Source organism: Vipera ursinii (genome assembly GCF_947247035.1).
Source record: "Vipera ursinii genome assembly, chromosome: 2".
Taxonomy (NCBI): domain Eukaryota; kingdom Metazoa; phylum Chordata; class Lepidosauria; order Squamata; family Viperidae; genus Vipera; species Vipera ursinii.
The window spans coordinates 144,500,861-144,525,856 of record NC_139513.1 but is presented as its reverse complement, the minus strand read 5'-3'; the positions used below and the strand labels follow the sequence as shown (position 1 = coordinate 144,525,856).

General features: G+C 44.3%; 1 protein-coding gene across 2 annotated transcripts in view; it reads left to right on the top strand.

Moving 5' to 3' along the window:
* CRLF3 (cytokine receptor like factor 3) overlaps window positions 1-24,596 on the top strand; it is a 43,096-nt gene extending 18,500 nt beyond the window's left edge. Inside the window, exons 3-9 of one of the 2 annotated variants that reach the window (XR_014491317.1) lie at window positions 1,842-1,929; window positions 3,082-3,259; window positions 4,852-5,074; window positions 6,054-6,186; window positions 20,275-20,387; window positions 21,376-21,875; window positions 23,306-24,596. Coding sequence is in view for 1 of the 2 variants with exons in the window: in XM_083353629.1 (XP_083209755.1) it covers window positions 1,842-1,929; window positions 3,082-3,259; window positions 4,852-5,074; window positions 6,054-6,186; window positions 20,275-20,387; window positions 21,376-21,629 (989 nt within the window). In the remaining variant the exon portion in view is untranslated. Of the gene's footprint in view, window positions 1-1,841; window positions 1,930-3,081; window positions 3,260-4,851; window positions 5,075-6,053; window positions 6,187-20,274; window positions 20,388-21,375 lie in introns of both variants that reach the window. The other variant, XM_083353629.1, reaches the window with a different exon arrangement.
* The last annotated feature ends 400 nt before the right edge of the window (window positions 24,597-24,996 follow it).

The window sequence follows — 24,996 nt, the reverse complement described above, 5'->3', positions numbered from 1 at the left end:
ATTATTTAATCCTTTTTTTAACTTTTGTATTTCTATTTATATGCCCTGTTCACCGCCCTGAGTCCTCCGGGAGAAGGGCGGTATATAAATTTAATAAATAAATAAATAAATAAATAAAAAACTGGATTGTTTTGAACCCATTTCAGGTGGTCCTCGACTTACGACCACAATTGAGCCTAAAATTTTGGGGTCTTTTTTGCTTTCAAAACCATTTCCTCTTTCTTTCACAGTGTAATCCAGACAATCAGGCAGCCTTTAATTAACCACAGTTCTCATTTTAATTCAGCTAAGGAAACCATGGGCATTAACTTTTCGACGAGCCAGTATATCAAACCAATACAGTAGTCCTTGACTTACGACCAGAGTTGAGCCCCAAATTTTTGTTGCTAAGTGAAAACACATGTTAAGTGAATTTTGCCTCATTTTATGACATTTCTTGCCACAGTTGTTAAGTGAATCATGTCAGTTGATAAGTTAGTAACAGGGTTGTTGAGTGAATCTGGCTTCCCCCATTGACTTTGCTTGTCAGAAGGCCACGAAAGGTGATCACATGCCCCTAGGATGCTGCAGCCGCCATAAATATGAGTCAGTTACCAAGTGTCTGAATTCTGATCACATGACCGTGGGGATGCTGTAATGGTTGTTAGTGTGAAAAACAGTCATAAATTGGTTTTTTTTCAGTGCCGTTGTAACTTTGAACCGTCACTAAATGAACTGTTGTAGGTTGAGGATTACCTGTAGTTTGACTTTAATTTACTGTTTTTTTTTCTTTTTTCCAAACTAGTCACTGTCATTTCTCTTATGTGAATGAAGAGGAAAATTCCTAATTTAATGCTGGTTTCAGTGGAGAATGTGCAGGCATTGTATTTCGTCTTGTGCCAAGATACCATTGTAACATACCCTATATTCTTTCCCATTCTCCAATCTTCCTGAATTGTTTGGAAAATGGTTGTGGAAGATAGAACGGAGTAATGAAAAAGTGGTTGAGGCACCTCTGGTTTTTGGACGTTGAGCAGCAGCTTCTTAAGCTTGACAGTCTTAACAGAAAATTCTGGATCATCGGCTCAGAGAAACAGCATCCACCTGCTTCTTATGGCAAATCAGAGGGCATAGGAAGACCCTGGCGTGTTCTTCCTTTTCCCTTCAGCTACATCAAGCAGCGTAGAGGGAGATGTAGGAGCAAAACATCAACCCAGGTTTTGTAGGGGGGAGGAAATTGGGAACCACCCATATCAGCCCGTTGAGTCACAGAATTGTAACCTTCCTAAAGAGTTCTTCAAAAGTCCTAAAGCCAGCTGCCAGTAAAGCAGAATAATAACAGAATAAGAGAGTTGGGCCTTGGGATCTTCTAGTCTAGGGGTGTCAAACTGCTGACCTGCAGGCCGGATGCATCATCGGGAAACCACGCTCACCCCATTGCCGGCCATGGCGAAAAAGCTCCGATACATTGCGCAACGTCATGTGACATTGCGAGTTTGACATGTCTGTTCTAGTCCAACCCTTCTCAAGCAGGAGACCCTGGCCTACACCATTCTGGACAAATGACTGCCCAATGTCTTCTTAAAAGCCTCCAGAGCATCCACAACTTCTAAATAAAGGCAAGCCGATCCACTGGTTGATTGTTCTAACTGTCATGAAATTTCTCCATGGTGATCAGAATTTATCTGAGGATCCATAGCCTTTGGGCCTCACGGATTGTCAAGGTGGCTATAAATATACACTTCAGGTGAATGTCTGCAAAGAAGAAGCGAATGTCACCGAAGCCTGTGGATCAGTTGCCCTTGGCTGTGATGTCCCAGACTCCCTTCTTAGCAATAATCTCTTCCGCTGTTGCATTACAGGTGAAAGTGCCATTTGTGGAATTACCAGGGACAACAGTGACAAGCTGTGCAGTTTTACAAGAAAGGCTTTGCATATTCAGCTGGACAGGTAAGAGCCACAGATCAGGGCTGGATTTTCACAGTCAGTAGCTGACAGAAATATCCTTAGGTTGCAGAGGACCCTCTTCCACTTAGGGTAGTTTATGTGAATGATGCAGAATTACCATTTCTAAGGCACAGTTTAAACTGCTTGGTCTACTGAGGCTTATAATAGCAACTTCTAACCTTCAGACAGCATTGTTTGACAACTATTCAGAAGGTCATTGACTTATATTGAAAAGCTTTCCTTTCAAAAGAGTAACTAAACTAATCTTCACTAGAGTGAACTATCTCAGAGGAAAATCTGAGCGCTCCCCAAATCTCAAAATTATTATAATGAACTAGCAAAGCTGAAAAGAATATACAGATAGTCCTTGACTTACGATTGCAATTGAACCTGGAATTATTATGGTCATAAGTTGAGCATCACCTATCCAGACCTGATTTTTTAAACATTTTGTTTTGCAGTGGTTGTTAAGAGAATTTATCCTCAGTGGGCTTTTTTTTGCCAGAAACCAACAAAGAGTTGCAAATTGCAGTCATGTGATCATAGTATGCTGCAAATGGCTGTAAACGTGAGCTGGTTTCCAAGCACCCAAAATGCTATCACATGACTCTGTGTGTGTGTGTGTGTGTGTGTGTGTGTGTGTGTGTGTGATAACTTTAAGTAGCTTTTGTTGGGGGGGGTTGTAAGTGTCCTGTCATAAGTCAAGGACTACCTGTAAATTTGAGACTCAAAATAATTATTTTAAGGGAGAAAGTTGTCTCCACGGTGGGATAGGTATTAAGTAAACCAGCCCAATGAATTCTCTGAAATATTTCCTTGGCGAGAAACTTAACTAATCCAGAGTTCTTTCATTCCATCTTCACCACCTTTCAAATTTATATTTTCCATTTGGGAAACACGAGGTGCAAAATTATGGGCACAGAGGAGGTGATGCTAGAACCCCGCCTTCAACTTTATGGAGGTAGGGTTGGGGATTAGAAATCCATAGCCTAACGTATTATACCTGTTTGGATGTGCTTTTCTTTATGCTAAAAATAAAGAAGATATGGATTTGAGTGGCTCTGGAGGAATTAATCTAGTTCCAGACATTGTTAAATGATCAGAGTGAAAACAGATCCTTACCTATTATGTATTGATAACGTTTCCTCTCTTTAGTTTACCTGAAGTGCCATCGCTGGTTGATGTGGCTAACTTATCTGCTCAATGGGATGACTCCTTTTTCACAATAATGAAAAGCTACATCTTCAGCCATGGAACAGTAGCATCTCGACCACCGATACAAATAGAAGAACTGATTGAGAAGCCTGGGGGTATCTTAGTACGATGGTGCAAGGTGAGTTAGCAGCCTTTTCAGGATCAGATACATAGATGTTTTCTTTCGTGTTGTTCTTAACCCAACAGCCTGGTGGTGCTTTTGCAATGGGCAGAAACACATTACAGGTAATCCTCTACTTACGACCACAACTGAGCCCAAAATTTCTGTTGGTAAGCAAGACAGTTGTTAAGTGAATTTTGCCCTATTTTACAATGCCACAGTTGTTAAATGAATCGCTGCAGTTGTTAAGTTAGCAACATGGTTGTTAAGTGAATCTGGCTTACCCCACAGACTTTACTTGTCCAAAGGTTGCAAAATGTGATCACATGACCTTGGAAAGCAGCAATGGTCGTAAATATGACCCAGTTGCCAAGCATTTGAATTTTGATCATGTGACCATGGGGATGCTGCAATGGTTGTAAATATGAACTGTTGTAAGTCAAGGACTACCTATATGTGGAAGAGGTTTGGGATTTTTCCTTTCACATGAAAATCTCTTCCTTGAGAACAGAACACAGATAATGGTTAATGCAATGAATAGTGGTTATTATGTGGGCTTTATTGATTTCTATTTAAGATAGCATTCTTTTAAAATTGTAACTAATTTAATAGCTGTCTGATAACTGGCATATTGTGAAATAGATTCTATGTGATTTTTTTCTCCCTCTTAATACACTAGTGACCAAAATTGTGGAGAAAAGTGTACAGTAGAAATGCCACCTTTGGTTAAGTTTCCACCAATTTTTCTTCTAATTTCTTTATAACTGTAGCCTTGTTCACTTAATAATACTATTTTACATCGCTTTCTGGGCAACCAGTCAACTCTTTGCACCATTACTTTAATTTTATTACATTTTACAAACTCACTAAATGAAAGAGAAAAAAAAACCCAACCAACTTGATAGCAATCACATAACACACTTGACAAATGTTCTCCTCTCAGCTCAAATACATGACATCAATAACTGAATCCTGTGATCTGATTGGCTCATTGCCGAAACAAGATGACACCTGATTGGCTCTCTCATGCTCATGCTCATTGGCTACAATCAGATGAAGGAAAGCTACCTGATATCAACCTAAGCAAGTTGTGCTTCCTTTTTCTGGTTATTTGGCTATAACTTTGCATAGGATACAGTACAGATAATTGAACAAAGTATGTTGCATTACATTCTTGATTAAATTATCTTTCCATTGATATATAATTTTATGGTACTACTCCAAAAAAAGTGGTGTTATTAGCCATCAAAACTCAAAAACACACTTTTCCCAAAAGGTTTCCACAATTTTGGCCACTGCTGTATTTATATCACTTTTCCAGATTCCTTGGGACTGGAATTCTCAGGATACCACCACATCTGGCTGGTGTAAGACTGGAAAATGTGTTTTGTGCCTAATTGCTCGCCCCACAATAGTAATTTTGCAATTGTGTCCATTGTAATATGGCTGATCATCCCCAGTGTGCTGCTAATCGCAAACTACTGCATCTGAGCGATCAAGCTTGAAGTCTAAACTTGAAGTCTTTGCATTTCAGAAAACAAGCTAGTTAAAACAATGTTTAAAGAAGGAAGAGTTTATGATAGGTAATAATGTAATTCCTCTTTACTTAGGTTGATGAGGACTTTATCCCACAGGACTACAGACTTCAGTATCGCAAGAGCACCATTTGCCATTTTGAAGATGCGTACATCGGTTCAGACACAGAATTCATGGTGTTGCACATCGACCCCAACATCGATTATCAGTTCAAGGTTTGTGCACGGGGAGACGGCCGTCAGGAATGGAGTCCATGGAGTGTTTCTCAAACTGGGCGTTCCACATTAGTGCCTCATGGTATGTATTTGGTCATTTTATTCTGCAATAAAAATATTTCAGTCTCGCTTCATCTTTTTTCCCTTGACTTGCAAATCTAGTCTATTGCTGTCAGGCGTTTGCTCTGTATGATTAATTTTCACATTCAGGTACATTTGTTTGGTGCTAAGGCCATTTATTATGCAAACATTTAGCTTTATGAAATATTGATACATTTTCAGGCGCAGAGCATATATGTATGAAATAGTTTAAAACTGGTTTTTAAGCAACATTTTAATTCTGAGCTCTCCTTTAAAAATGGAAGCTTATTGATCATAAGGAGGCTTCTGTCATTGGTAAAGCTCATAGGTTTGTATGTGATCAGATTGTTTGTGAATTACAGTTAGTCCTGTAATTTGAGCCCCAAATTTCCATTGCTAAGCAGGACAGCTTAGCAGTTTTGCCCCATTTTATGACCTTCCTTGCCACAATTGTTAAGTGAGTCACTGCAGTTGTTAAGTGCAGTTGTTAAGTGAAACATTCAGTCACTAAGCAAATCTGGCATCCCCCATTGACTTTGCTTGTCAGAAGCTGGCTGGGACGGCGGTGATCACATGACCCCTGGGGACAATGCAACTGTCAAACACATGTCAGTTGTCAAGGGTCCTAATTTTGATCACATGACCATGGGGATGCTGCAATGGGCGTAAGCGTGAAAAACAGTCATAAGTCGCTTTTTCCAGTGCCGTTGTAACTTTGAATGGTCGCTAAACAAACTGTTCTAGGTTGAGGATTACCTGTAGTTTGACTTTAATTTACTAGTCGAGGGCTACTTGTACATTCTTCTTTGTGCACTTTCCTATATCTTGGAATGTGTACACAATGTAACTAAAGGGAAGCAAAGCACATATTTTCAAATCTAAGGCAGAGCCTGTAGTGTCAGTGAACTAAGAATATTACGTTTTGTAGGTTTTTTCCAGGCCAGGGGCCTCTGCATTACTGTTGGTTCTTCTTTCCTTAGAATGGACTCCAGGTATGGAGGGCTACAGCTTGAGCAGCCGAAGAAACATAGCCCTTCGAAACGATTCGCAGGCAGGTGGGGTGCTGTATTCCAAGGCTCCAACTTACTGTTGTGGCCAGACGCTGACATTCCGGTAAGGAAAGATGAATCAATCAATCTGGTTGTATTTTCCCAAACAGGATTTTTTTTAAAATCCCATTTATATCCCGCCCTTCTCCGAAGACTCAGGGCGGCTTACAATTTAAGAAGCACAAATCAACGTGCTTAGCAATAGCCTTCATTCTAGGTATATGCCTGCTTATTAGGGCTTATTAGGGCTTTCGCCCCCCCACCCAGCGGCATTATTACAAAGTCAGCTTAATTGCCCCCAACAATCTGGGTCCTCATTTTACCTACCTCGGAAGGATGGAAGGCTGAGTCAACCTTGAGCCTGGTGGGACTCGAACCTGCACTAATTGCAGGCAGCTTGTGTTACTTAAGGAGGCATCAGCCCACTGCTCCACCAAGGCTTTCATGGCATCGATCTCTTCCTTTGCTGAGTTGGGCTGTGTTCTAGTTATCCAAGGTAGACTCTCTAGGTACCGTGTTTCCCCCAAAATAAGACTGGGTCTTATGTTAATTTTCGCTCCAAAAGACACCTTAGGGCTTATTTTCCAGTTAATACCGTGGGGAAACACGGTATTAATAGCCGGGAGACGAGGAGCAATTGACGAGAAGCAAAGACAGCGGGACGGAAGGGGGCTTAAGGGGCCAAGCACAGGATTTTGAGCCAAGAAGCAGGGAGGAGCAGCAGAAATGGAGGGGTTAAGAGGCAATCTACATCTCCTTGCAAGCCATATGTTTCTCCAATCCCCCTCCCTTGACCCACAGTCTCACCATATGGGCTGCACGGCTGGGCTTCAGCGGTGGCAAAAGCGATCGGGGATGGCGGTCCAGTCCCAGCACGCATCTGGGGAAGACTTGAACTGGTGGCTACTTTCTTCTGCTCCTCCTCCCCTGCTCCCTGCTTGTTCTGAACCAGCCCTCTTCTCGCACCCCTAATCAAAAGAAGAGTCTGGAAAGCGTCCAAGACCAAAAGGCTTCTGCCAAGTTTTAATTACACTGTTACAAAAATACAAGAGCTTGACTTCTCAAACGGAAAAGTTGCTTTCAGCAACCAGCCCCTCCCCAAACACTTCTTTTATAGAGAGCTCAGGGCGTGGTCTCCCTGTGCCTCCTCCCGAGGAGTCCCATAGCCTTTCTTTGTTTGTCCCTGCTCGTCTGCCTCCTGCGTCGGGCGTCCTTGAACAGGGCCAGCTGTGGGTCATCATCCTCCGCACTCTCGGGCTCACACAGCTGAGAAGAGGTTCCCGGCTGAGGACTCTGCAAAGCCTCCAAATCATCATCAGCCGGTTCGTTTCCCTCCTCCCCCACATCTGAGTCCTCCGATACATCGGACCCGGCTGTCGGACCCACAGGCTGGCCCTGAGTCACAACACTATCCCGCACCGCAGGGCCCTTCCCCCGGGTCTGCCGATCCGGATGCGGTCGGGATGGGAACTGTTCGTGAAACGCAGTCACCAACGCAGGGGCATGAACGGCGGTCGCGTCTTCCCATGTGAAGTCCTCCGGCCCGTACCCTTTCCACTCGATCAGGTACTGGAAGCGACCTTTCAGCCAGCGGGAATCCCTGATGCTGGCGACCTCGTACTCGGGGGGGCTGTCGCCATCACGAGGTCCTGATGGGGGAGGTTCCGCTTGGCGAAGTGGACAAGCCGGTTGTTCGGGGACCAACAAGGACCGATGGAAGACGGGGTGCACGCGCAGGGAACGTGGCAGAGTTAAACGATAGGCGACCGGGTTGATGACGGCCTCGACTGGGAACGGTCCAAGGTAACGGTGGTCCAGCTTCCTCGCCGGCCGAGTGGATGGTAGGTTCCTGGTGGACAGCCAGACCCGATCCCCCACCGATAATGGAGGCGTATCCCTTCTCGACCGATCGGCGAACCTCTTGTAGTCGGCCTTGGCCTTCTCCAGCTGCCGTCGCACCAACCGATGGATCGCCTGTAACTCCGCCATGAATTCGTTCGCTGCCGGCTCCGGTGAGTCCACGGGAGAAAGGGGGAAAAACCGAGGGTGATAACCCACATTGGCCAAGAACGGTGTCATCTGCGTGGAGGTGTGCTGCGAGTTGTTAAAGGCAAACTCGGCTATGGCCAAATAGTCCACCCAATTGTCCTGCTGCAGGTTAACGTAGCAGCGCAGATACTGCTCCAAAATGCCGATGACCTTCTCGGTACCCCCGTCGGTCTGAGGATGATGCGCGGACGAGAGGCAAACCTTAATGTCCAACGCCCGCATCAACTCCTGCCAGAAGCGGGCTGTAAACTGGGCCCCCCTATCGGAGACGACTCTATCGGGAAGGCCGTGCAGCCGGAACACCTGTTGGATGAACATGCGACTAGTGGCGCGAGCTGACGGTAAGCCGCGACAGGGGATGAAGTGCGCCATCTTGGTCAACATGTCCACCACCACAAACACTGTCGTGAAGCCGGAGGATGGGGGTAGATCCGTCAGAAAGTCCATGGACACAGCCCCCCAGGGTCTCTTGGGCGTTGGCAAAGGCTGCAGTAAACCAGGCGGGGCCCCTGTCGCTGACTTGGCCTGCCTGCATGGGACGCAGGAGGTGACATAAGACTGGACATCGTGTCGGACTCGGGGCCACCAGAATGTACGGGAGACCAGGTTCAGAGTCTTGAACAGGCCAAAATGCCCCGCAGCCGGGTTATCATGACATTGGCTGAGGACAAGTCCCCTGAGTGGCCCTCCTGGAACATAGAGCCGGTCACGATAATAAAGGAGTCCATCCGTGACCGACCAAGGCGAATCTGGCCCCACCTCTTCCTTCCGCTGAGCCACCCACGCCTCCTGCTGCTGCGCCTCCCGGATCCGAGCCCGTATATCCACCGGCTCCCGCACCGCAGCAAAAGACTCGACGGGGATCACGGTCCTGGGCGGAAGCTTGTCTTCCACTCGGGTGTACTCGGGCTTCCTGGACAGAGCATCCGCTCTCTGGTTGTGCCCGCTTGGTATGTACCGCACCCGGAAGTCAAACCTCGCAAAGAAGAGGGACCACCGGATCTGGCGTTGGTTCAAATTCCGAGCGGTCTGCAGGCTTTCCAGATTCTTGTGGTCCGTCCGGACCTCGATTTGATGCCGCACCCCCTCCAGATGATGCCTCCAAGCCTCGAACGCCGCCTTGATGGCCAGCAGCTCCTTCTCCCAGATGGTATAGTTGCGCTCCGAGGGATTCAATTTCCGTGAGTGATACGCGCAAGGGAAAAGGGTACCGTTGGGCGTCGCTGCCTGGAGTAACACGGCCCCAATGGCAATGTCGGAGGCGTCCGCCTCCACGACAAACGGCCGTTGCGGGTCAGGATGCTTCAAGATGGGCTCCTTCATGAAGGCGTCCTTCAAAGCTTGGAACGCCTGTTGTTCGGGGGCGTTCCACTGGAACCGAGTCTTCTTCTGCAGGAGCCGGGTGAGGGGGGCTGTCAAGGCAGCAAAGCCAGGGATGAATGTCCGATAGTAGTTGGCAAATCCAAGAAGTCGCTGAATATCCTTCACGCGACGCGGGGGTTGCCAACTCTGCAACGACTCAACTTTACTCGGTTCCATGGCGATGCCCTCAGGAGAAATGCGGTGACCCAAGAAATCAATGGTCACCTGGTAGAACTGGCACTTCTCCAACTTGGCAAACAGCCGATGTTTCCGGAGGCGCTGCAGGACCTGACGGAGATGCTGATGATGCGCTTCACGCGACGGGGAGTAAATCAGGATGTCGTCCAGGTAAATCACAACAAACTGGTCCAACAGATCCCGAAAGATGTCATTCATAAAATGCTGAAACACAGCGGGGGCGTTGGTCAGGCCAAACGGCATCACCGTGTACTCGAAATGTCCATAGCGAGTACCAAACGCCGTCTTCCACTCATCACCCGGCCGAACCCTGACGAGGTTGTAAGCTCCACGCAGGTCCAGTTTCGTGAAGATCTTAGCCTCCCGGAGTCGGTCCAAGAGCTCGGGGATGAGGGGCAGCGGGTAGCGGTTACGCACCGTGATAGCGTTGAGTTTCCGGTAGTCACAGCAAAGCCGTAACTCGCCCGACTTCTTTTTGACGAAGAGCACGGGCGCAGACACTGGCGAGGATGAGGGCCGGATGAAACCACGAGCCAAGTTCTTCGTCAGGAAGTCCCGCAATGCAGCCAACTCGGGCTCCGACATGGAGTACAAACGCCCCACTGGGAGAGGCGCATCAGGGACTAGGTCAATGGAGCAGTCGTAGGGCCTGTGCGGGGGTAATTGGTCCGCCTCTGACTCGCTGAACACGTCAGCAAAGTCGGACAGTTCGGGAGGCAAGGAAACCCCTGGGGAACCCTCCACCTGGCCGGCACAGATATGGCGGGTGTGGTCCACGCACTGCAAACTTGCGAAGGTGACCAAGTTCTGAGACCAATAGATCTGTGGATCATGCGCCCGGAGCCACGCCAGTCCCAAGACCACGGGGAAGTGCAGATCCGAAGTGACGTAGAACTGAATGGCCTCCACATGGGTACTGATGGCCATACACACGGGTTGCGTGGCGGCCGTGATAGGCCCGGACAGGAGCACTCGACCATCGATGGTCTCCACAAGCATGGGCGGATCCACTGGACACTGGGGAACAGCCCATTTGGCCACAAAGGCCGAATCCATAAAGTTAGTGGTAGCCCCAGAGTCAATCAAGGCATGGACCGGAATCCCCTCTGGCTTGCCAGGAAGGATCAGTCGTGCCTCCAAAATCAAATGCCGCGGAGGTTCACAGGCACCGTCGGAACGGCGTCGCTCGGCGTGATCGTTGTGGGTCGCCCGATCTGTCACACCGTCTAGATCGGGCTCGGGCCGTTTCCCGATAGCAAAGCAGGGGACTTTCTCGGGGCAGGCTTGGTCACTGACGCCCGCTGACGCTTCTTCGGGCAAGAAGCAGCCAAATGTCCAGGGTCCCCACAGTAAAAACACAACCCCTCCGATCGTCGTCTGTCCATTTCCGTCACCGATAGACGGGACCTGGCGGCACCCAGCTCCATTGGCTCCTCCCTCTGGACTGGGGGCTCACGCACAACAGGGGCGGCAGGGGTCTGTGGGCATCACCTATGTAGCCACAGGAAAAGTTAAGCCCTTGTGTGCCAGATCATTGGTTGAGAAGATTCTTCTACATAAGCTTTTAGCAATGAATCAGTTTAATTGAATCTTCATGTGTAGGCCTGCTCTTTCCCACCTGATACCTTAGCAGTTTTCCCATCAGGTGTCCTGCCCTCATAATCACTTCCCATGTTGCTGGTACTGTTTAGAGCAGTACAGCAGCATGGCATAGCTGGCCGAGGAATTCTGGGAGCTGAAGTCCACAAGTCTTAAAGTTACCAAGTTTGAAGACCCCTGGCTTAGACATATCCAAGGCCCTCCATCCAGGGCATTTAAAACCGAGTGACCTTTTAAAGCTTTTTTTTTAAAAACCAACTACTTGATATCTTGACTGAATTTATTTTTCCACCTAGCAAAACTATCTACAAAATGCTGAATTTCTTATTTTAAAATGGAATTAAATATCACTATAAATATACCTGCACTTGCAGTTTGGTAAAATCTCTGAGTGAATTGTGTGATCGCTCAGATGAAGTAAAGCTTTCTGTTTCCCTGGAGAAAATGAGCTGGTTTTCTGAACCATGATGCCTCTGAATTGGTCTTCTAGTCCAGGGCTTTTCAACCAGTGGTACGGGTACCACCTGTGGTACATTGGCACCTGGCAGGTGGTACACGACCATCCTAGAAAAGTGGTAGCGGAGGAGGGTCATGTGGCAGCACTGCACAACCCTGAGTGAGAGAGATGGCTGGAGCTGCAGGGCTGTCAGGGCTGAGCGGAAGTGCCAGGATCAATGCTTCTTCAGGGCTGTCAGGGCTCAGGGGAAGCGCCAGGATGAGCCCCAGGCTCCAGCTGGAGCTCGGCGCTGATCCTGCCGCTTCTGTTGAGCTTAGAAGAAGTGCCAATCATCTGGAAAGCAGCACGGATCCTGGCGGTTCTGCTGATCCCAGAAGAAGTGCCGATCAGCTGGAATTTTGCAGCATCTCCAGGTTCTTGTGATTTACATTCAGATGCTTGGCAACTGATTCATATTTATGGCTGTCACAGTGTCCCAGGGTCATGTGAAGTGACCAAAACCTGCTGCAACCACCCAGCAAACGGGGGAAAAAAAAACCAAACACCCCCACCCCTCCCCTGCTTCCAATCCTCAACAGAAATACAACAATGGAAACCTCGGACAGGAGGAAGAGCGCCACCGGATGGGCAGGCAGGCGTCTTGCTCGGCTGTGGCTTGGGGGGGGCACTTTTTTTGGTCATCAAGTTTTTGACACCTTGCTAGGCGATTGGTGGTACTTGGATATTGCAATGGGTGAAAAGGTTGAAAAGGCCTGTTCTAGTCGTTCAAAGTCGAGTGGGAAACTGGTGGTCCAGCCACTGGGAGTCCAGCAGCTTCTGGAGGGTGACCAGTTTCTCCCTTCCTAGGTGGGCTTTTCTACTGTTGGGGAGCCTTTAATCATTTGAAATCAAAACATTCCTAGTTCAAGTGAAGTGCATTTCCTGTTTCGTCGTGGAAGAAAGATAGGATTCAGTTACTGGACATTTAGGTTTAGGGAGCTCGATTGTTCCAAGCTGACCCATCCTTTGGTCTTAAATGTTGGCTTTTTCTGTTACTTGGCCTTGGGCTTTGCCTACCCCAAACTTTGTTTTCCAGCAAAGAGGAATGTCTGTCCTTGAATTCTCTAGATTTCCTTGGCCAGGCTTTTTCCTCCTCCTCTTTGTCGCTGTGGACTTGATTATCTTTCTCCTCAAGGGCTGCTCTGCTCTTCTTTTGTGCTGGGGCCGACAGGATGTGTGTGTGAAAAAAATGGGAAGCAATAGCCTTTGCCAAACTGCAGAGAAACAATGAGGTCAATACTCAACTGAAGGAGGAGAAAGTCCCTAGGGAATCCAACAGGGTGGGATTTCATTTCAAAATTGGAAAAAAAAATCCAAGGGAGATGCGAGGGAGTTTTGGATAACAGCGAGAATTTTTTGTCATAACCTAAGCATATAGCAGGAAGAGAGGCTGATATTTTGCTCTTTTGTGGGTCTTGTTGGAAGAGGAGGACAATGAATTGAATCTCCTTTTGCGATGATATAATTGCTTTCGGAAACTGGAAAACACTCTAAGCTGCCCTCCTCCCGACCTTTTTGCCTAAGGTTTTGATCTTTCAGAGTTTGGGTTGGGGTTAGAAGGGTTGTGTTTAGCTGTTAGATTTATCAGTGTTGGGTTATTTGGTTTTGATTGGTTTCTATACTTTGTTTCTGCAAGACATCAACAAGCTTTTCTGGATAGATGTTGGGAAATGCCCAGCCAGGCAAGGAGGGAGGAGGAATCAAGCGGGAAGATAGCCTTGAATCACTTTGTAGCCAAAAGAGATCCAGGACTACCCCTCTCCAAGCTCTATGAAACCTTATATCTCTGTTCCCAAGGGAAGGAAATCTCTGGGCAGATTCCTGTACTACGGGCAGAATACAATAGAATAGTTAGCTTGAACTCTGTGTGTGTGGCTCTGGTTATTTGTACTGCACAATAGGGGTGTGTGTGTGTGTGTGTGTACAGGAGATTTTACTTAATTTTTTGAAGTACATCATGGATATACTGTAAATGCAGATTCCTAAAAGAAAGATGCACAAGCTTGATGGAGTGATTTGACATTTATTTTTTTTATTTTTTTATTTTTAGTAATGGAATTTATTTTTTTGATTAAGAAAGTTTGCACAAACAATTGAAAATAATGCTAAACCTTGAAAAAAGGAAGAATATTCTGTAGCGCGGCTCAGTAAATAAGCAAAATGATGAAGCGACTTGTAACTGCTTTGGCATTTCAAGAAGAAAGAAATGTTTAATGGCTGATTTAGATGGCCACAACTGCCCCATAGCCATTACCACATTCCTATGCTCCAGAGGGGTTGATGGGTACGCGGAGGTTGCAGAGGGTTGCAGACAGGCCAACTGTCCAAGCAACTCCCCAATCCCAACTGCGTGTTGTGTGGAGGTGCAGGCCTTGCCTGCTGATTGGTTCTGACTTCCAGCTGGGAGGTGGGGAGAGGCAAGGTACGTTCAAGTGGGAAATGTTAACATTTGCTGTTGTATAAAAAGAGTGACTATGCAACCATCCTACATACATTCCGTGCAGTGCCGAGCAGCAGAGGTCTGTTCCAACCTTTGTAATGTACTTGATCAGTCCTATAGGAGTTGGCATTTTAGTGTCTTCATGCCACCCTAGAAAAGGCTGTGATAATCCTTGCTTGCATATCGGGGCAGCACCAAATGGAAGATCTTGACAGTCCCAGCCTATGTCCTGTTCAAAATCAGTCTTGTATAGCAGGGGTCCCCAACCCCGGTCCATGAACCGGTACCAGGCTGCGGCATACCAGCAACCGGTCCACACAAACAAGCAAAGCTCCATCTGTGGGATGCAGGCAGCACACAAAATGCACCCATGGAAAAAATCTTTCTCCATGGAACCAGTCCCTGGTGCCCAAAAGGTTGGGGACCTCTGTTGTATAGGGTTAGGGTCCTATTCTGTATTTCAGAGATTTCATTAAGTAATGTTTCAACTTCACATGTGTCTGGAGTTCCCTTCCTCCCTCTGAATACTGTAAGGTACCAGTGTTACCGGGAATCAGGCAATATATAATTTCAATAAATAAATACATGTATAAAGGTAAAGGTTCCCCCGCACATGCGTGCTAGTCGTTTCCAACTCTAGGGGCCAGTGCTCATCTCCGTTTCAAAGCCAAAGAGCCAGCGCTTGTCCGAGGACGTCTCCGTGGTATTCTCCATATGGCATGCCGAATACGATGATTTTTGAAATTCACTTTAATTTTAACTCCATTGTACCATAAATATCCTTGCCATCCAAACCTCAGGTGGTTGTGACCTTCTACTTTTAAAAGTCTCTTATTTCTCAGTAACATCCATTTTTTCATCCAGACCAAACAATAAGCAAAAAAAATATAATTTTAAATCTGATAACTCAGTCCTCCTCTTTCCTTTGCATCTTGTAATACTTTATATTTTACTTGTGGATTTTTCCCTTACTTTATACATTTAGATATAGCTGTTTGCCATTGTTTAAATGGTACTTGAATTCTAAAAATGTTTTTGTCTGAAACAAAGACATTCTTAGCAAAACATTCATTTTTATCATAGAGATTCTGACAGTGACAATTTTCTTTTCACTCATTTTAACATGTCTTTCTTAATTTCATTTCATGTCTTCACATAATTATTTCGAAATAGCATACAATTCATATTTGCCTGTAGTCATCCCCAGTGCTTTTTTTGTAAAAGAAAAAGGTGCCGGAACTCACACATGTCATACAACCCGCCTTGCCTACCCTACAAGGTTCCATCCAAAAAAGGTGCCGGAACTCCGTTCTGAGCGTTCTATGAGAAAAAAGCCCTGGTCATCCCACTCTCTTTGGATTTTGAGCACTTACATCAAAATCCTGCATCCCCTGTAATACAAACGTAATCCCACACTGGAGCAGTCAGGATGACTCATTCCTTTAGGTTTCTTAGAAGTTAGTTCTCGAGTTGATTCAGCATAAAAACAATAGGAAATTAAAAATAAAAGCTCTGGCTAGGAAAAAGGCTCAAAAACACCAACATCTCAACAGTTGCAGAATTGTTGAAATCAGGGTCCAAATGTGCACCCTTCCAGGGCCTTGGGCGTGATTTTTTTTACCTGTTCCCACAATTAGATCTTTCTCCTTAAAGGTAAAGGTAAAGGTTCCCCCACACATGCGTGCTAGTCGTTTCCGACTCTAGGGGCCGGTGCTCATCTCCGTTTCAAAGCCGAAGAGCCAGCGTCTGTCCGAGGACATCTCCGTGGTCATGTGGCTGGCATGACTAGACGCCAAAGGCGCACGGAACGCTGTTACCTTCCCACTGTAGTGGTTCCTATTTTTCTACTTGCCTTTTTACGTGCTTTCGAACTGCTAGGTTGGCAGAAGCTGGGACGAGTAACACACTCTGCTATGCGGCACTCTGGATTCGACCCGCCAAACTGCCGACCTTCTGATCGACAAGCTCAGTGTCCTAACCCACTGAGCCACCGCGTCATATACATATGATTTATGTATATTAGCCCACTGCTCCACCAAGAGCCTTGGTGGAGCAGTGGGCTAATGCCTCCTTAAGTAACACCAGCTGCCTGCAATTAGTGCAGGTTCGCATCCCACCAGGCTCAAAGTTGACTCAGCCTTCCATCCTTCCGAGGTAGGTAAAATGAGGACCCAGATTGTTGGGGGCAATTAAGCTGACTTTGTAATAATGCCGCTTGGGGGGTGTGTGCGAAAGCCCTAATAAGCAGGCATATACATAGAATGAAGGCTACTGCTAAGCTTGTAAGCCGCCCTGAGTCTTCGGAGAAGGGCGGGATATAAATGGAATTAAAAATAAAAAATTTTAGGTTGCCATTTTATATAGGGTTTGTGCTTTCCTGTAAACTTGGAAAACATTCTATTTTGGGCTTCTGTATCTGCAAGAAATTGCTGGATTGGAGCATAAGCTAATCCATATAACCAAATGGCATTTCCATGAACTGTAGTCATCCATCTAATAAAGATGCCTGGGTCACAGTTGGTAACCATTAGTTTCATGCTCTGCTTGGATACCTCCCAGAGACATCTAATCAGCTCCTTTTGGACATGAAACGCTAGCCTAGAGGTTTGTTCTCACAATGGACTTCTTATGTTCTTACCAGCTAGAGTTGTAATAAGAACTAAATGTAGCATCAAAGGGGAACACATCAAGCTTAGTGCAAAATTTCCACACCAAAATATATGGAAGTCCATGGTTAAAACAGCTTAACTTAAAAACAGCCTTTTTTTAAAAAAAAAAGTATCAGCAGCAACTTATAATTAAGGATGAAACAACTGCAGATTGTAAATCTCAGCTTTCTTTCTTTCTTTCTTTCTTTTTTTTTACAAGTAACCTTCTCTTATGGATTGCTTCCAGATGTAAGAGATTCCTCCTCCTTCCCCCATTTTGTAACATTAGCCTTCAGCTGAGTCTCTTCCTGAAGAAAAGGAAGACTGGCTAAAATATTAGCAGGACAATATGGTTCCTGTTTTGAGGTCTACTCAAAATTGAGGGGAAGAATTAACTCATTGCTGCCCGAACTGTACTCCTTAAAAAACGGGGAGGGTTTTAACGTTTCCCTGTTTTTGAAATAATTGTGCTTATATTTGGCTGGCACATGTACTGTATCTGCTTCGTTTTAAACACAAACTGTTATAAATGTGATTTCTTCTATAACAAACCTAGGGTGTTTTTTTTCTTGTACAAATATACTGCCCAGAAGAAGCAGGCCACTTAAAGGTTTGCTACCTTTAGGTAATAATAATAATAATAATAATAATAATAATAATAATAATAATAATAATAATAATAATAATATAGTAATAAACCTTTATTGTCAAAGTACAACATAAATAAAATAAAAATAAATAAATAAACCTTTATTGTCAAAGTACAACATGTGTACATTGAGATTAGCTGAGCCTCCCCCCCCCCGTGCTCTCTCCCCCCAACACACAGTGACCACAAACCCTCCATCCCACCACACTATGTGAACCAACTACACCACACACCGGCCTCCCAAGTCAATTCTGCATAAGTTCACAGAGATTATGTCCCATTCAAAAGCCTAACAGCCCACGGATAAAAGCTGTTTTATCTCCTACAGGGCAGGTAACATTCCTTTGTAAATTTTAAAAAGAAGGAATAAATTTTTGGCACTTGCTCCTTTTTCTTTTTTCCTTCCTTTTCTTAGCAAACAGGATTAGCTCACATTTTATGATTGCTACTTAATACAGGCAGTCCTCGATTTACAACAATTCCTTTAGTGACCATTCAAAGTTACAGTGTCACTAAAAAAGTGACTTATGGCTGTTTTTCACACGTGACTGTTGTGGTATCCTTATAGTCATGTGATCAAAATTTGGATGCTAGGCAACTGACATGCATTTATGACGGTTGCAGTGTCCCGGGGTCATGTGATCACCTTTCGCAACCTTCTGATAAGCAAAAGTCAGCGGGGAAGCCAAATTCAGTAAACAGCCATGTTACTAAACAACTGCAGTGATTCGCTTAAGAACTGTGGCAAGAAAGATCATAAAATGGGGCAAAACTCACTTAACAGCTGTCTTGGTTAGCAGTAGAAATTTTGGGCTCAGTTGTGGCCATAAGTCAAGGACTACCTATATGTCTCAAGAGTTTCCTTAGAGTTATAACCATAAAATTCCAAATGGCTTAAATGAAACTTGGGAGATAATTTTTCCTGTTTTTCTTTGGGTTAAGATTTGTATATTCTGCTATTCAGGCCGTGACGTCAATTGTTTGAAATTTCTGCTCACATCGCAGGTTTCTGCGCTTCCGATTGCTACCATTATTAATGTAGCCTCTAAACACATTATCTGTTCCGGAGATTCTGACAATAAATGCTTATTTGATTACTAATGAAAACTACTTTAGGCTTGTTTAAATAATGAAAAAGTGGGACATCTGTTCATAAATAAATAAATGAAAGGAGGAGTGTTTGGTCTGAAAGTGGTACCCTGTAGAGAAAACTGAATCTTCCAAAGGAATGTTTTAAAGATAAATAATTATTCTTTCAAGACGGAAAAGCAACCAACCGTGACATTTTATGACAGCAAACATCTTATTAATTAATGCTGAGAGGAAGAATGTTACTTCTCCCAATATATCTGTAGTAGGAAGAAGACACTGTATGGCAGCTAGCTAGATAGTAGATGAATTGTATTGTTCAGAGCATCAGGCAAGAGCATCATGGTGGCGCAGTGGTTAGAATGCAGTTTTCAAGACTAACTCACTGCTCGCTGCCAGGAGTTTGATTCTGAGGGGCTCAAGGTTGACTCAGCCTTCCATCCTTCCGAGGTCAGTAAAATGAGGACCTAGAATTTGGGCTGGGGGGGCAATAGGCTGACTCTGTAAACCTCCTAGAGCGGGCTGTGAAGCAATATGTAAAGTCTACAGTAGTGGCCAAAATTGTGGAAACCGTTTGGGAAAAGTGTACAGTAGAAATGCCACCTTTGGTTAAGTTTCCACCAATTTTTCTTCTAATTTCTTTATAACTAGTAGCCTTGTTCACTTAATAATACTTATTTACACCGCTTTCTGGGCAACCACTCAACTCTTTGCACCATGACTTTAATTTTATTACATTTTACAAGCTCACTAAATGAAAGAGAAAAAAACCCCAACCAACTTGATAGTGATCATATAACACACTGATAAATGTCCTCTCAGCTTCAATACCTGACATCAATAACTGAATCCTACTGTGATCTGATTGGCTCATTGCCAAAATAAGATGACACCTAACTGGCTCTCTAAGCACTCATGCTCATTGGCTACAATCAGATGAAGGAAAGCTGCCTGATATCAACCTGAGCAAGTTGTGCTTCCTTTTTCTGGTTATTTGGCTATAACTTTGCATAGGATACAGTACAGATAATTGAACAAAGTATGTTGCATTACATTCTTGATTAAATTATCTTTCCATTGATATATAATTTTATGGTACTACTCCAAAAAAAGTGGTGTTATTAGCCATCAAACCTCAAAAATACACTTTTCCCAAAAGGTTTCCACAATTTTGGCCACTGCTGTAAGTGCTATTGCTATGAGACATGGTTCTCCAACATCACTGGCAGAGATTTTCGTTTTCACTTGGCTATCGTATCATTTTAGCTAAAGATGCCACTGATCCAATGAAGGCCTTCCCTTATGTAAAACATGTGGGTGGGTGGTTTTCCCAATGCTAGAAATTTTCCATCTTTAAGAAAGATGACTTGAAGCAAATGGAAACTATCCCATCTAGTAAAGTAGCTTTCCCAAAACTGGTAAGTGTTGTAAGCACTGAAGACCAACATATGGGATTTGTATTTGAATATATGCGAGGAACACCAGATGGGAGAGAGCTGAATTGCAGATTCCTAGACTGTGAGATTTAAAGGAGGGTGCATTAATCAAGGACGTGGTTTATATTAACATTTTTCTAAATATAGCTGCTTTCCTTCCCCTCCCCCCACCCTTTCTCTTCACAGAATTGAAACAGTTGGCCAGCCAGACAGGAAAGATAGCATTGGAGTTTGTGTTGAGCAGCTCAATGGCTATGATTCTTTGCAACGGGATAAAGCTGTGTGCATTAGTACCAATGGTGAGTTTCAAATAGACCTAAATTGGCCCACCTTCTGACCTGCAATCTCTACCATATCCTAATGTTCTGACATTTTAAGACCTACTATATATGGAATGACTGTATTATGATGTGGAGGAATCCAAAACAAGTGATGGAAAATAATAAGCGTGGTGATTTCCCAAGGTTGTCAGCGAAAGTGTGCAAAAAAGGCAGTGCCTTGGGAAACAGGCATGTCAATATTCTTGGAGTTTTTCTGTGCTCTGGCTGGTGTCAGCTTTGATGATGTCTAGCCACCGTGTTCCTTGACGGCCTGGTTTCCTTTTACATCATCATCATACAATCTCCTTTTTCATTTAATTTCATTCTAAATACATGAAGATCAGTAAGTCCTAAATTTTATCTCATTAAGCTTCTGTATGGAGAATTTAGCCCTTGACCCCAAACAACTGGGCAACCCTTTATAATGGTATTTTTAAGATTTGCCCTACCACTTGTAAATAACTGAGAACTGAGAAAGTAAATTTCCCTCTTTTCTTGCTGCCAGTATGGTAAACAAGTGTAATTGATTTGCGTGTGAGACACTATATGGAATAATGTGGGCGTCCTAACTATTTTGGGGGCAGTGGACGCTGTTATGGTCTTTCTTGGGAGATTTAACCATTAATAACTGTACTGGCTAAGAGACCAAGAAATGAGAATGTTCTGCTTCTCTATCTAGTTCTCTGGGTTGATTTCCACCATTCACTTTTGATTTGGGGGGTTGGATATGACAGTGAACAGATGCATGTGGGAGTAATAAAGTTGGGATAGCACCTTTGTTTGGCAAGCAAGCCAACTTTCTGCCTTTAGTGGTGAGAATATAATTTAACAAGGTGTCCGTGAAGTGTGTTGCAGGTCATTACAGGAGATGAATTCAGACAGCTCAGAAGTTACTTGATTTCCATGGGAAGTTGAAAAATGTGTTAAGTGACTGGGTAGGCTCACCAGCATTTCTTCTCTGTTGCAGGAGCTGTTTTTGTCAATGGAAAAGAGATGACCAACCAGTTGCCTGCGGTGACCTCAGGGTCAGCTGTAACCTTCGACATGGAAGCTGTGAATTTAGGCCCTTGCAATAATAACGGGGGGAACTTCAAACTCAGAGTGACAATTAGTTCCAACAACAGGGAAGTGGTCTTTGACTGGGTACTTGATCAATGCTGTGGCTCTCTGTATTTTGGATGCTCCTTCTCCTATCCTGGCTGGAAAGTTTTGGTGTTCTAACTCTTAGACCGAGAAGCAGTAGTTGTCTTTCAGTTGCGTCATTCAAAGGGTTCGGACTCCAATGACACAATTATTTGCCCATCCAGACTGTTAACTCTGTGTGTCTTTGGTATACTGCTGTTGGTTCAGACAAGAGTAAGCTGCTTAATGCCACTTTTCTGTGAGACGGACATTACTTGAACTCTGTCTTCTCTACTGGATTCACCTGAAATATTGGTGAAATGCTGAGTAACCTGGAAAATTTATGTAAGCTGTTGTGTTTGCTGTTCAACATCATGCATTTTGAGTATTATTTTTTTAGAACAGCTCTCTCCATTTGGTTGCTCTCCAGAGGTGCTGGACACGATCCTCCACAATCCCTAGTCAAAGGGGGATGATACGAGTTGTTGTCCATCTCTGGAGATCACCAAGAGAGAGGGTGATTTTGAAAGAAAAAGGTAGAGATGATTCTGTTACTGTGGTCCTGCTATCGATGCTTGGTTATGCTTACTAAGTTTGCCTAGTGTTATTCTTTGGCTCAGGGTTAATGGACCAAAACTGTATGTATGTTTTCCTATTCATCAGAGTTTGGTACTGAAATGCTGCACCTCAACCTACTCCTGCCGAAAGCTTTTTGTCCACTGGGCAATAAGACTTTTTGGGCCTCTACTTTATCCTTTTCCTTCAGTGCCTTGCTATTGACTGCAGAAGAAATCTGAGCTGAGACGTTTGTTTTGGCAAGTGCCTTCGTTGGATGCTTCTGTTGAACAATATTTCACTCGTGAAAGAGAAAATTTCATTCCTGGCATTTGTCGCTTAAGTGACATTTTTCCACTCCTCTGTGCTCATTGCAAGTGCCTTCTACAGTTTGTGCCTTTTTCAAGATGATATCACACAGTCTGAGGAAATATTTAGGGCGCAAATGTTTTAGACCATTCCTGAACACTTGGACGGAGTCTAGAGTTTTGTGTAGCAAATAAATGATGTTCATCACGCCCGTCTTTACCTAGACTTGCTTTCAGATAATTTTATACAAAGTGGGGTCAGACCAGCAGGGTATGCAAATAAGGAGGTACCATATAAAAAATTAATGCATAACAGAGATCTCTTAGTGTGCATTTTAAAATTTGGTTGATGTAACCAAGTTAACAGGTGAGCCAGGTACTAACTTTAAGTAGAGAGTAACAGCTAATGCATTTTTGCTCAACCTCTGCAGTTAATTACCATTTTGCTGTTTTAAATTGGGCAACTGAAATCCCTCTTTTCCGGATCTCCTTTGTATGATTAAATTGCCTGCATGCCCATCTCCCAAAATGGGGAACCCAGTCTTGGCCGCTGTTTCCTTGCAATAGCAGTATCCTGTTAAGTAAGATCTGCAAACCAGTTTCTTTCTTACACTTTAAGTCTTCGATCCCAGGCCCGGAGGCTTTAGCTGCAGTCCTTAGCTGCCATACCCCGTCTGACAAGTAAGCAAAGAAAGAAGCTGCTGATAAAAAGAGCAAAATTCCTCCCTTCCCTTCTTACAAGGTGGGATTGCCAGCTAGGAGTACTCTGGTTTCAGCCCTAAGTAAAAGTTGTCACCAGGTATTAATGTGTGATCAAATGGTAGTAGGTCTTTTGGTTCAGGAATATGTAGCTGAGCCTTATCTCGTGGCCTATTGCAATCTGATGTTTTCTAGATATATTTCACTTTCCAGTTGCTTATCAGAATTATGGGGTTGAAGTTCCAATATATCTGGAGGCAGGATTTGGGGGAAGGCTAACTGAATACTCTGTGGAGCAGAATCTACATAAAAATGGTTAGTTTCCCCCAGCCCACCCTGATCTCAAGATACCCTGTAAGAAGCTGGAATTTAAGGATTGTAGAATCCTACCTCTGCCCCTCCCCGGTTTAAAATCAAGCCACGCCAAAACTCTTCTCTTCTACTCATATAAATCACCACCTTGCCTTATGTTCATGTGAATATAGACTGGGAAAGGATATTAATGTATTGACGTCCCTCTCTTAAGAATGTCAGTTGCAAGCCAGATCATCCATATACTCTTTATCTCTCATTATTGATTTCTATGAAAATGTATTTGAGCATAAAACAAAACTGGTACAAAAGAGGGAATGAGATACTTTAGTTCATCTTTAGCTTTGTATGTTCATTACCGTATATAATGGTAGGCTGGAAGTTCCCCCTTCTTTTTAGAATGTTATGCATAAATCTAAATCGGGATTTGCAAAGGTATTCAGATGTGATGTGTGCTGTTTCCTCCTCTTGATTGCCAGAGGACATTTGCAATTTCATATATACCATACAAAATGCCTTTGTTATGTTCTAAAATAAGTAACCTTTTTACATCTGGTGACGGAATGGAGGACATAATCCAAATATTCAACTGTTAGAAGACCAAAAATATAAAGCAACATTTAAAACCGCCGGATGCTATCCAGATATCTGGGTTGTAGTTCTTATCCCTCCCTTGGAATAGAGTAAGATCTTCATTTTTGAATATACCACAGACTTCTATCTTGTGTGAGGAAGGCATGTAGATGCTGAGCTAATAAGGAATTTTCTGAATTTCTTAAACTTTTGTAAAAGCTGTTTTGCTATAGCAATAGAAATTTGTTTCCCCAGCAAAGGCTGACTTTCTGCAGCTGGGGATGGGAGAGAAAGAGGAAACGGAGAGATTTTATGTCTTGAGAGGGTAAAGTCTGGGCTTTTTTTTAAAAAAAAAGCTATGAAACAGGAAAGCTATTCAAAAGCTTACCTTGAACCTATTTATGAGCAGCAAAAATGTTCAAAAGAAATTGAATCAGTATTTTAGAGCCGTAAGAATTCTGAAAAATTGGATTCTTTGTTCAGACAGTATTCATATGAGGTGGCAGTTCTTGGAGGCAAAGTTAGCATGGAATTATGTTTTGTATGCACTTGTATGTATTTACCTCAAGATTCTTTGTATCATGACTTTTTAATAAAGGTTTGACTTTATTGTACCCTATCCAGTTATGGTGAAATCTTGTCTCTTGCCTATGGAAGTTCTCAATCAGGGGTGTCAAACTCAATTTCATTGAGGGCCGCATCAGCATTGCGGTTGCCCTCAGGGGGCCGGTTGGGTATGGCCTGGGTGGGCGTGGCCTACTGGGTGGGCGTGGCTAGAATGTGTATGGCCTACTGGGTGGGCGTGGCCAGCTCTACATCGTTCGCATCAAGGGTGCCTATGGGGGCCCGGGCAGGAGTGGGACAGATCTGAGAGTCTCTGGCAGAAGGAGGGTCTCTGGGCCAGGGCCAAGGCAGTGGGGGCCGTTCCCTCACTGTTTCCAGGATGGCTTCGCGGGCCGCATGAAACCACTTCGCGGGCCGGATCTGGCCCCCGGGCCTTGTGTTTGACATGTCTGTTC